General features: G+C 42.3%; 2 protein-coding genes across 2 annotated transcripts; both read right to left on the reverse strand.

The window, feature by feature from the left end:
• Nucleotides 1-423: 423 nt before the first annotated feature.
• Nucleotides 424-1,389, reverse strand: LOC121456968 (olfactory receptor 2AK2-like). The gene has a single exon (XM_041665548.1). It carries the CDS (start codon nucleotides 1,342-1,344, stop codon nucleotides 424-426), a length of 921 nt encoding a protein of 306 aa, XP_041521482.1. The 5' UTR covers nucleotides 1,345-1,389.
• A 10,293-nt stretch (nucleotides 1,390-11,682) lies between these two features.
• On the reverse strand, nucleotides 11,683-12,642 carry LOC121456993 (olfactory receptor 2W3-like). The gene has a single exon (XM_041665599.1). It carries the CDS (start codon nucleotides 12,640-12,642, stop codon nucleotides 11,683-11,685), a length of 960 nt encoding a protein of 319 aa, XP_041521533.1.
• Between the last annotated feature and the right edge of the window lie 447 nt (nucleotides 12,643-13,089).

Raw genomic sequence — 13,089 nt, forward strand, 5'->3', positions numbered from 1 at the left:
TAAAGTCTCTGTGCACCTACAGCTGTCCTCATAAATTGCAGGAAGAGCTTCCAGAGCAAGAGGGGGGCACGTGCATAGAAGGCGACTATACTGACTCACACAGTCTGAGAAGACACCGTGCCTTGCATCAGGGCAGAAGGGCGTAAAGTTCTGTGAAGAGAAACCCAGGATGACATGCAGCCAGAGATCCCAGGGACAAGGACAAAGCCCTTGATCTCCCCTCAGAGCCAACATTCAGATTCAAGCCATCAACTCTATGTGACACTGGGAGGACCAAGTTTCCTGCTCTTGTTGGTTTAGTTAGACAACTTGATGAGCATCCACTGGAACATCAATCCTTCTGTCTTCCCAATTAATGTTAAGACCAGCTTTTATTTCAGTCCACAAGGTGACCCAAAGCCATGCTTTCTGTCCCAATATCCATCACCCCAACTGTCTCCTCAGGGCCCCCATGACTTCTTTGTTACGCAGGCTGTAGATAAAAGGGTTCAGAACAGGAGTGACAATTGAGTAAAGCACAGCCAGCACTTTGTCCCTTGCAGAAGAATGCAGGGAGTGTGGCTGGGTGTAAGTGGAGAGACCTGTGGCATAGAACAGGCTGGCCACAGTCAGGTGGGAGGAGCAGGTGGATATGGCTCTACTCTGCCCTTTCCCTGAGCGCATCTGGAATACAACAACCAACACACGAGCATAGGAAGCTAGAATGGCCAGGAAGGGAAGCAGCAGAAAGACAAGGCTACACACGAGGATTGTCTGCTCATATTGGGATGTGTCTTCACACACCAATGGCAGGAGAGATGGAAGCTCACAGAAGAAGTGGTTAACAATCCGAGATCCACAGAATGGAAGTTGAAATGTATAGAACATGTGCACTAAAGCATTGATGGAGCTGCTGCTCCAGGCACAGGAGACCATGGAGCAGCAGATCTTCCTGCTCATGAGCACAGGGTAGTGCAGGGGCCGGCAGATGGCTATGTACCTGTCATAGGACATGAAGCCCAGCAGCAGGGCTTCGGAGGCAGCCAGGATCATAAACATAAAAGCTTGAATCTCACAACCCAGAAAGGAAATGTTCTTGGTGTCTGACAGGAAGTTAGCTGCCATCTTGGGCACTGTGGTAGAGATGTACATCATGTCGATGATGGAGAGCTGGCTGAGGAGGAAGTACATGGGGGTGTGGAGTCTCCGGTCCAGCCTGATGAGGAGGACCAGTGTGATGTTGCCTAGCAGAGCTACTGTAAATAGAATGGCGATGACTGTGAAGAGGAGAGCATCCATCGGGCCATACTGGAAAAGACCCACCAAGATGAAGTCTGTTGCCCAGCTGTGATTTCCTGTTTCCATGGCTCAGACTGAACCATCAGAGCAGACACAATCTGGAAGGGACATGGTCTGATGAGGACTGCCCTTGAGGAGAACGTAAATGACAGTTAACATATGAAATGGATTGTTCTGGAATAGCTCTAGGGTAATCTCTCTTTCGTCCCGTGTATTAAGCATTTATACGTTGAGAAATGCAGAATGCTTGCATCAAATCAGTGGATCACCTTCCCTAATCCTGCTCATTTCCCATGATTTAAATCTGCAAGTTCATTCCTGTCAATGTTTCGGTAAATACAAAGAGGAAATAGAAACATATATTATTCAAGATTGCAAAGTAAAAATGTGAACAACAAATTATTTTCTTTATCAACTTTGCTTTCATAAATTGTATTCCTCTCTGTAGATTCTTTATTGAGAAGCTGAAGGTTAAGGTTTGGGCAGTGAAAACATTCTCTCACATATGACTATGGCAGAGTTGATCAAACACAGTTTAATTTTTAATGATTTTTTTTCCACCTCATAGTTTTAATTATAAGTAGGAATTAAGGTTTTTGTAGTATCTGCATATTATTTACATTCTTATGAATTAGAATTAACTTATTCATGTAAATTTAGAATGGAGAAAAAAGTACAAATATTTAAGAAATCAATTTATTCAGAGCTGGAAAGATGGCTTATCAGATAAGAGCACTGAGTATTCATTTAGAGGGCACAGCTTCAGGGCCCAGAACATACATGACAGCTTACAAGTGTCTGCATCTTCTCTTCCGGGGGAATCTAAAACTGTATTCTTGCCTCCATGGGTATTAAGTATATAAGTGGCACACATACATACAGATAAGCCTCATCCCTATGCTCATAAAATAAATGATTGAATTTGATTTGGTACCTTTTATTCTTTGAGTGTGAAGATTGCTAAGTCAAAACCATAGATCTGGAATTTTTGCTCTGGACTGATTCAGATCCTGGCTTCTCCATATTTGCAGGGGGAACTAATGTCCTGGTAAATACTGGCTCTTGATTATCTGACCACAGAGAGAAATCATTCCTGAAACACAAAAATAATGGAGTTATTACAATGAGACTGATATGTTTTAATGTTATAAAATCAAAAAGTGAAAAATATCTTAGCAAACATTAAACAGGCTGACTTAGGATTTACAATTATTAAAGCAGCAGAATTTTACCAGACATCTTTTGCATTTGCAGCAACCTAAGACACTTCACATTGTTAATACACATCTAATGATATGTAGGCTCTATTTTAATATGTTTATAATAAGAACAGTTTATATATTGCATTCAGTAGACAATAGTTTTTGGGACAAATATAGACGGCCTGTATGGCAGCAAATGGTTTTGTTAGTAATAAACCCTCAATTTCAAGATTACAAACTTTCCAAGATAATCTAAAACCTCAAAAATTCAGAAAGAAGAATTAAGTCAAAGGGATGTGAAAAGTGTTGGTAAGAGGGCAACACAGAAAATTTGGCCTAAGAGTTTATGGAAGAGATAAGAAAGAGCAATACATCTGTGAGAGAATTACATCTTGAAATACACACAGTAAGTAATATAGACCAGCGATACAAAGCGGAGAACTGCCCAGTGCTTAGTTGTTGGCCAACACAGGTTGGACTCTGTCTTTTTTGTGTTTTGTTTGGGTTTGGTTTTTCTTTTCAATAGGAAGAACATGAAGTTGGGTGGCGAGGAAGGTGGAGAAAGAGCTGCAGGGGGTCTGGGGGAGTATAAGAGAGTGATGAAAATATACGACATGAAGTTCCAACTAATAATTAAAAACACAAAAAGGAAACTGCTACGATGATAAGAAAGTGGGAAACAGTTTTCAAATATTTGAAATTAGTTTTCCATCCATGACTACTGCCGCGGATTAGTATTTGCTCTTGAAAAACACATGTGCTGAAAAATATCAGAATAATAAAGTAAAATTAAGGATGTACATACACACATCTTCAGCCACAAAAAATAAATACATGAGTAGCTAGACTATATGTTGTAAATAGATTCAAGAAAAAGAAAATAGAAGGCTATAAAATGATTTACATAACTATACATAACTATAAAGTAGATAAAATAATCTCTTTAATCCCAGCACCCAGAGTCATGAATCGTAACCTGCTCACAGTTCAGCTCTGAGCACTAGTGACAGATTTTCTAGGTAAAATCTAGACTATATCTAGACTATATGCACAATTATAATGTCTGCTGCTCACAATGCAGTGAAATACTCTAGATGAATACAGATGTGAAGTAATAATAACAATCCCAGAGAACTCAGAGGCGCTTTCTGGTCTGTGTTTGTGTGTCTCCCAGGGCTATGGAATTAATCGCACACTTCCGCCTGATTTCCCTTACTAAAAAGAAATTCTGAGCTATTCCTGGCTTTCACATAGCTCCTATACTGATAGTGATAACATTCTCGTGTTTCTCTCAGTGTCTGAGAGTCACCCAGGGTGTCAGGTGTTGTCAATATCACAATGTCTGTCATTGCTCTAAGGGTATGGGTATCTCTCCGTCTCTCTCTCTTTCTCTCTCTCTCTCTCTCTCTCTCTCTCTCTCTCTCTCTCTCTCTCTCTGCGTATGTGCTACTGGGGCTCTAACTCAGAGCACTGGACTTCCTAGCCAAGTCCTTTGCAGCATCAGACCTTGTTTTCTGACACAGAGTCCTGCCCTGTAACCCAGGCTGGACTCCATCTTGATCTTTGAGCATCACATGTCTTGAACCTGCCATCCTCTTGCCTCCTTTTTTTGAGTGCTGGGATCAGAGGCGGCTGCACCACAGTGCCCAAGTGTGCTCTGACCTTGGGTCATCAGAAGTGCTATTCACACTCAGCCCAGCAGCCCTTTCATGCTCTAAAGCAGTGGTTCTCAACCTCTGTAAGGCTTCGACCCTTTTATACACTTCCTTATCTTGTGGTGACCACCGCCCTCAATCACGAAATTATTTTAGTTCCTACTTAATAAGTATAATTTTGCTAATGATATGAATCTTTATATACATATCTGTGTTTTTGAGGGTCTTTGGGGTCATGATCCACAGGTTGAGAACAGATGTTCTAAAGTCTTTGGATCTGGAAAAGACACATTTGCTTTTTCTCTTCCTTTTATCACATATGAGAGTAAAATTTTTTCAGTGTATTAGAAATCACCTCGTCAGGTTATCTGCCTCTGAAAAAAAAACATAGTCACTACCGCAAACAGCCGCAGCAGCAGCAACAGTAGCAGCGGCAGCAGGGATCCATAACCCTCCTCTCTAGATGTTAATGGCTTGAACTTCATACCACCCAAAATCCAAAATGTTTCAGAAGTGGATATTTCCCTTGAGTAGGTGAAAACGAGAAAGAGGTGTGCTTCCTTCCCGAAGACAGAATGTGACTGCTGGTCTTGCTCCCTCAGGTAGAGAATTCACTGAAGGACCACACCTGTGCTCCCATGCTGGGACACTGAGCCCAGCCTTTGTCCCTACAACTGTGAGAGGCTGCACTGCAGAGCACGGTGTGACTCCAGCACACATCTCAATAACTCAGGTGTTCTTAAATCAATGCCTGGAAACACTTCTAGCCTGGAATAAATCTAAATCAGAACATGAGCCTACAAGAAAAGGATGGAGTGTTCTGTGCAGGTCGATGCCTGTTGGACATACCTGAACCAGCAGGCAGGGCTAGTTGTGTCTCAACAATTCTCCACGAGTTCTTCTTCACCTCAGGATGTCACCGGCTATGCAGCTCTCTGACAACCGAGGAAACGTGCGTGAACCAACCTCTCTGCACTCCACCCACCTGCACCTTGAACATGGGAAATGTGTATGTGGATGGGCTCTTTCTCCAGATGTCTAGACACGGACTGTTTGTCATTTCATTGAATAAAATAATTCAATAATAAATATGGTACATCTAACCACTTTGTTGCACATAAACAATTTCTCTGGGACGGTTACAGGGAAACAGACTGCAAAGGCAGACACAGAAGAGCTCCTGACACTCTGCCTCTACTGAGAGACGGGCACTAGAGAGCACAGCCATGTCTTCCTCAAGGAACTTTTAAATGAAATCATGATACATGTAATTATTTTTATAAAAGAGACATAGGAAAAGAAATTGACATGCTCTAAGGGACAGATCCACCCAAGCTGCGTCTTCTGAAGAGGAACAGCCTCTAATCTCAACATATGAATTCAGAAATTGTTGCTTTTGCCTTATCTAAATAAACCTCCAGTCAGCACTAAAAACTTCAATGAAAAGTGGTACTTATACAAAACGCTGTCATTATTCTTAACCTCTCAGGTGCTTTGAGTGTCTCCAATGGTCTGGCTACCTAATGAAGGGTGGAACTCACCTGGTTTCCATCTCAGCCCTTCTGGGAAAACTAGTCTCTGGTCCACAATTAAACACACCATGTGCAAAAGATGTGATTCATGAGAGATGGTGTCTGCATTTCATTTCAGGAAAGCATTTAAAATAGCATTCATAATCAATTCTCAAAATATTTGTTCAAATTAGAAATAGTCACAGTTGAAAGTGTAAAGGCCCATTCTGGTTTTGATGTTCATGTGACTCAGCTGCTCATAAGTAACAGACTGAAATATGTAGACCTTTGGAAAACAACACAAAGTAACAATGTGATATTTCAGGGATTTGAATGATCCAGACTTGGATGTGTTTCAGATATTGTAACACCTGACCCTGAAAAACCATCTTGTTGCCTGAAGTAGACTCATCCTTCTCCAAGCCTTAGGTACATTCAAATGTGTTAATACTTCATTTCACCCCATGGAGAGAATTTAGATTGTGGCCAAGTATCCAGTTAATCTCTTCCTGTAGTGACAGTGTTTATTCAGGACTTGCCGTGAGACTGAGTAGAATGAATTTCCTTGTACACTGAGGTGAAATCCTTGAGCCCATTGCTCAGGGGGAAAGGGAGAAAGGGTTGGAGGCTCAGGCAGAGTGGCGACTGGAATTGGCACCCAGAGGAAGCTGTTGTGGGTTCAGCCTGTTTTGTTACCAAGTATATGGTCAAGTTTGGAGAAGAATCCATAAGATGTTGAGAAGAAGGTATATTCTTGTGTGTTTGGACAAAATGATCTATAGATGTCTGTTAAGCCCACTTGAGTCATAACACCTGTTAGATACTTTATTTCTCTGTTAAGTTTCTGTCTGGCAGCCTTGTCTAGTGGTGAGAGTGGGGTATGGAAGTCTCTCGCTATTAGGGGCTTGATGTATGATTTAACCTTTAGTAATGTTTCTTTTACAAATGAGAGTGCTCTTGTATTTGGGGCATAGGTGTTCAGAATTGATATTTCATCTTGATGGATTTTATCTGTGATGAATATGAAATGACCTTTTTCATCTCTTTAAACTAATTTTAGTTTTAAGTCTGTTTATTAGATAGTCTGATAGCTATAGCAGCTTTTTTCTTAGGTCCATTTTATTGGAAACTCTTTTCCCAATCTTTTAATCTGAGGTAATGTCTGTCTTTGTAGTGAGATGTGTTTCTTATATGCAGCACAAGGATGGATTCTGTTTTCGCATCCAATCTGTTAGCCTGTATCTTTTTATAGGCTAGTTGGGACCATTGATATTAAGGGACATTAAAGACCAATGATTACTAGTTTCTATTATTTTTTTGTTGTTGTTGGTTGTGGTGGTAGTGGTGGTGGTGGTGGTGGCAGTGGCGTGTGTGTGAGTGTGTGTATTTCTCTTCTTAGGGAATTCCTGGTGTGGGATTATCTATTGACTGGCTTTTATGGGTGTAACTAACTTCCTTGGGTTGGAGTTTTTCTTCTAGTACTTTCTGAAAAGCTGGATTTATAGATAGGTATTGATTAAATATGGTTTTGTTGCAGAATACTTTGTTTTCTCCATATATTTTGATTGAAAGCTTTGCTAGATATAGTAGTCTGGGATGGCATCCCTGGTCTCTTAGTGTCTGCATAATGCCTGACCAGGACCTTCTGGCTTTCATTGTTTCCATTGAGAAGTCAGGTGTAATTCTGATAGATCTGCATTTATATGTTACTTGGCTTTTTTTCCTTTGCAGCTCTTAATATTATTTCTTTATTCTGTATGTTTAGTGTTTTGATTATTATGTGGTGAATGGACTTCCTTTTTGGTAAAGTCTATTTGGTGTTTTGTAAGCTTCTTGTATTTTCATAGACATGTCCCTCTTTAGGTTGGAAAAATTTTCTTCTATGATTTTGTTGAATGTATTTTCTGTTCCTTTGAGTTGGACTTCTTCTCCTTCTATCCCTATTATTCTTAGGTTTGGTCTTTTCATAGTGTTCCAGATTTCCTGGATATTTTGTGTTAAGAAATTGTTGGATTTGACATTTTCTTTGACAGATGAATCTATTTTCTTTGTCATATCTTTAACACCTGTGATTCTCTTTCTTCTCTTATATTCTGTTGTTTATGTTGATTGTTTATCCAGATTTTCCATTTTCATACTTCCCTCAGTTTGTGTTTTTTTTATTTCTTTTATTTCAGTTTTCAAGTCTTAAACTGTTTCTTTCACCTGTTGATTGCTTTTTCTTTTTTTTTTAAGGGATTTGTTGATTTCTTCCAATTTTTTTTTTGGCTCTTTTCCTCCATTTCTGTAAGAAAAATTTTCATTTCCTCTTTAAGGAACTTCATAAACTTATTTTTAAGGTTGTTTTCTTCTGCCCCTTCTGAATTGGGATGTTCAGATCTTGCTTTTGTAGAACCACTAGTTTCTCTTGGTGCTATATTGTTCTTTATGCTGTTGAGTGTATTCCTATCCTGTTGTCTACCCATCTCTTCTTCCAATTGGAACAGGTGGAGCCTGTGTTTCAGGGATGGTCTCTCTTCCTCCAATTGGTGTAGCTGAGGTCTGTGGCTCTGTTGACTACTCTTTCAGATGTAGGCAGAGGAGAGACTTCCGTGACCATTCCTCCAGGTGCCTTCAGGCCCAAGGCTCAGATGGTTGTCCCTTCTGATGTTGGCAGGGCTGAGGCTCCAGGGAACAGATAATTTCTGGAGGCCACTGCTGTTGTCTTGGCCAGTTGTGGTGCTGCTAACACATCTCCTTTTGGCTGTCTGGCCCAGCCTGGCATGGTCCTGCTCACACTTCTCCTCCCAGTGGCCTGACCCGGCCAGCCTGCCTAGTTGCTGCTCATGCTTCTCCTCCCAGTGGCCTGGTCCTGCCCACCACATTGCTGCTCACTCTTCTTCTCTAGGCAGTCTGTCCCAGTCTGCCATGCTACTCTCTACCAAGGCTCACACCACAAACAAAAGGGCATTTAAAGGACATTTGTATGTTGATACAAATTTAAGGTAATTCTTGTTATAACATATTAAATAGATATAAAATATGACATTTAAAATAATTTGTTAACTTAGGGGTTTTCATGACTATGAGGCACATATGCTCCTAGAAGCACATATTTAATTCATAAAAGGATGATGGGCATTGAAGAAACTCCATAGGAGTTTGATTTCATTGTGGCAAGATTAGCTATTTGGGCAAGAAACTGCTTTTGCCTTGACTGCTTGACTGTGTGCTATGCAGAATGAATATGCAAGACCCAAAGGAAAGTGACTGCTGAACTGTGCTGAAACAAGGTGAGACAGTCCTTCAAGATTCCTGCTTTACAGGAGAGTCTGCCAGATATTCTGCAGGACACATAAGAAAGCAATTAATGAACTTTGTCAATACAAGGCTGGTCAGTCCTTCAAATTTCCTGATTCACCGAAAAGTCTGCCAGATACTCTGGGTCTTTAGGCTGAAGGTGGGTAAACCAACATTGCAAAGAAACTTTAAATAACTTTCTAGATAGCAATATGTCTCTGTTGTTAGGTAATACTATATCCTTCTGGGTCTTTGATGGAGTTGATGACTAAATAACTAGAGTTTCAGTTTTCCTTAGTCATCATAGGAAGTAAATTAGGTATAAAACTTTAGATTTGGTAAGATAGTATAAATAATGAAAGATTTTTAAATTGGACATTGTGAACATAATTCTTACTTTATAATTGTTATTGTAGATAGTCTTACTATGTTTAAGTTAAAACCTTTTCTTTTTATTAAGACAAAAGGGGGTAAATGTTGTGGAATATTAATTAAAGATGTGATACATTTTTCCCCATTGTTCTCTGTTGAATTTTGTTTTATTCAGGAGTAGTACAGGAGTGGAGAGTGAAGGGATGGGGAATGAATAGGATCAAGAAACATGATGTGAAAAACACATAGAATAAATAAAATAATTTTTGAAAAAAGGCTCTCCTCTGCTTCCCTCCTTGACAATAGAATCACAGATATCCGCAATAAGGTGAGCCTTGAGACATCTTGGATTGGGCACAGATTCTGCTGGGGTTTGTCTTTAGTTCTGAGTCTGTTGTGGGAGTCACAGTAATTAGGCCAGCCACAAGCAAACACTGAGCTTACACAATAGGAGCAGCAGGCAAGGACTTAACACACATGCAATTTTTCTTACAAACAAAATGAAAACAAACCCAAGACATAATAAAGCTTTTCATCTAATGCCCCCCCCCAAGTTGTTATCATAGGTCACCTTTTCTGTTATTCCAGAATGACAGATATGGGGAGGAGAATGTCAAATCAGAGCAAAGACCCAATGCAACTCCACCATGGGCTTTAGATGAGAACTTGGGAAATATAAAACATCAAACTATGCTGACATCGATGCTGAATGGTGGTCATGGAGAGACACTTTGTTCCTGTGAACAGAGGAACAATTTTGTGATTAAGGAAAATACAGGTTTGGCAAAATGTCTCAGTGGGTAAAGGTGCTTACTGTCAAGGCTCTTGACTTGACTTGGATCTCCAGGACCTGTGTTGTTAAAGGAGAGAGCTGATTCCTGCAAGTTATCCTCTGACATCCCCACATACACTGTGAGTCATATAGGCATACATACACACACACACACACACACACACACACACACAAATAAATAAAGGTGGTTCTGTCTGTGCATTCTGTCAAGAAGGCTTGATTGAGCATTTTCCTTTACCTCCTAACAGCCGGGAAAGGGCAGGGAGATGGGATGTGTGAAGGTCATTTGTCTATCTGTTGCTTTCATTGGTTAATTAATAAAAAAAAATGCTTGGCCTGATAGGTCAGAAAATTAGGTAGGCGGAGTAAACAGAACAGAATGCTGGGAGGAAGTGAGGCAATCGCCATGCCTCTCCTCTCTGGTCATACATGTGAAGCTCCGACCCAAGATGGACGATGGACGTAGGCTAGAATTTTCCCAGTAAGCCACCACCTCGTGGTGCTATGCAGATTATTAGAAATGGGTTAATCAAGAAGTGAATTAGCTGATAAGAGGCTAGAACTATCAGGTTTAAATATCAGTGTTTAAATGAATACAATTTGTGTGTTATTATTTCTGGGGCTAAGCTAGCCGTGCGGGAGCCGGGTGGGATGAAAAGCAGCCCTACCCGCAGCTCATCACTACAGAGATGTGGCCTTCTATTTGTTTCCTCTTTTGTAGTCCTGTTGGTCTGTCTGGGGCTTTGAGCCATCAGACAGTGCTACTTACACTCAGGGTGGGTCGTCCCTATAAGTCAAGCTTCTGCAAACCCCCTCACTGACCCACCCTGAGGTGTCTCCTAGGTGATTCTAAACCTAACCGGGCCAACAAGGGAGATGAGTGAGCATACTCTGATTTATTGATTCATAGTTCATCACGGGACAGCATGGAAGGGTTGGCTGACAAGCAACATTCGGTTCATTCATAAAGCAGATGATCTGGGAGCTTACACGGGCTTATAGAAGCCCAGAAGATGCAAATCAGTGGAGATTTGCAGACAAGAGTTGATTAGACCAAGTACTGTCAATGCTACCCAAGACCTTGCATGGAGTGACATCGAAACCAGGGCTGCTTGACCCTCCCATAGCCCTGAAACTGAAGTAGGCACACAGGTGGGGACAGGACAGCATAGATGCTTATGCCCTAAGCCTTAAGGTGTGCTACCCACAGTCGCTCTCCCCAGCTGCTGACAGTGCCTCGAAGGCACCTGTTGTCTCCCTATCTTACCCTGAGAACATGTTTCACCATACACACCAAGACATTATAGTGACAAATGGCCAAATTTGCATTTTACATGGGAAAGTCCTCTTTAACCACAAAAAGAAATGTAAAACACGTGCCATCATCATGACTACCAACCAAATCCCAGAACTCTTCAAGAATTCAATAACATGCCTGCTTTCTCTCTGCTACAGGGAAGCCTGAACTTTCCCCCAAATCATTGTGGAACGTTTTTCTCAGTCCTTTTCTGTCTCATTAAAATGTTTGCCTAAGAGCTTGCCTCCCCTCTCATTTTTCATTGCCACCCTCACTAGGACAGCTTCCCTCTGTTCTATCTAGAACCAGCTGATATTTCCTTTGTCTCCCTGCTACCCAGCAGCAACCTCCTCAGCGCCCCCTTCACTTCCTTGTTCCTGAGCGTGTAAATCAGAGGATTGAGGAGAGGGGTGACAATGTTGTAGAAGAGGGTGAGGAACTTGCCCTGGTCCTGGGAAGAGCTGTTCCCTGGTTGCATGTACATGTAGATGATATTTCCATAGAAAAGCGAGACCACAGTGAGGTGTGAGCCACACGTATTGAAGGCCTTTTGCCGCCCTGCAGCGGAACGGATTTGCAACACGGCCCTCACGATGTAGCCGTAGGAGATCAAGATGAACACCAGAGGAGAAAGCACGATGCCTATGGCCAGGACGAAGACTGTGCCTTCCACTGCAGCGGTGTTGACACAGGCCATCCTGATAAGAGCTGGCATCTCGCAAAGGAAGTGGTCCACCCTGCGGCGCCCACAGCGGGGCAAGCTGAGGGTCACTGGAGACATGGCCAAAGAGTTGGCTACCCCGCAACCCCAGGCCAGTGAGACCAGGCCCACGCAGAGCTTGGGGCTCATAATCACCATGTAGTGCAGGGGCTTGCAGACGGCCACAAAGCGATCATAGGCCATGACGGCCAGGAGCAAGCACTCCACACCCCCCAGGCCCAGGAACAGGACCAGCTGCAGAGCACAGCCCACATAGCTGATGGTCTTGTCCTGCCCACTGAGGTTGTAGAGCAGCTGTGGGATGGAGCTGCTGGTAAAGCTGAGGTCCAGGAAGGACAGGTGGGTGAGGAAGAAGTACATGGGAGTGTGCAAGTGCAGGTCCAGCCTCGACACCAGGATGATGGTGCTGTTGCCCAGCAGCGTCAGGAGGTAGGCAGGCAGGATGATGGCAAAGAGGACCTTCTCCAGCTGGGGCCGGTCAGAGAAGCCTACAAGGATGAAATGACTGAAGATGCTGTCATTGGCTGTACCCATCTCTGTGCACCTGAGGAAGACATCAGTGTTTCTGTCATGTATTACTCGTTTAGCTACAACAATGGTACAGATAGTACTGACAGACTAGGAAACTGAGTCGTGCAAGTAGCAAGCCAGTTGTCGTGAGGAGAAAGAGGATGGAGTTAGTTTTGAAGCCAACAATTGCAGCTTAGTGTGTCAGCCTTAGTCCCTCTAGTCCTGCCTCTAATTCCATGAAGTGAGAGAGGAATTGGGCGGTGGCCCAACTTTTGAGTCTTTCAAGACACGCGATCCCAAGCTCTCGTACAATCGCAGGGAGCACAAAATACAGCCCCAAATAATCAACCAATAGAATTTGAAGAGGCCCAGAGCAGCTGACTGGACACTTGGACATCACTCATCTGAACCCTTGTGGGTTAACTACACAGAGAGGTTTTTAAAATACACATGTTGGATTTTTTTTTCTGG

This window comes from Microtus oregoni, unplaced genomic scaffold, assembly GCF_018167655.1.
Source record: "Microtus oregoni isolate MIOR12 unplaced genomic scaffold, Mior012 000015F_ref0000493, whole genome shotgun sequence".
Classification (NCBI taxonomy): Eukaryota; Metazoa; Chordata; class Mammalia; order Rodentia; family Cricetidae; genus Microtus; species Microtus oregoni.

Coding starts and splice junctions, on each gene's coding strand:
- LOC121456993 (XM_041665599.1), bottom strand. CDS start 12,642: ATGGGTACAGCCAATGACAGCATCTTCAGTCATTTCATCCTTGTAGGC.
- LOC121456968 (XM_041665548.1), bottom strand. CDS start 1,344: ATGGAAACAGGAAATCACAGCTGGGCAACAGACTTCATCTTGGTGGGT.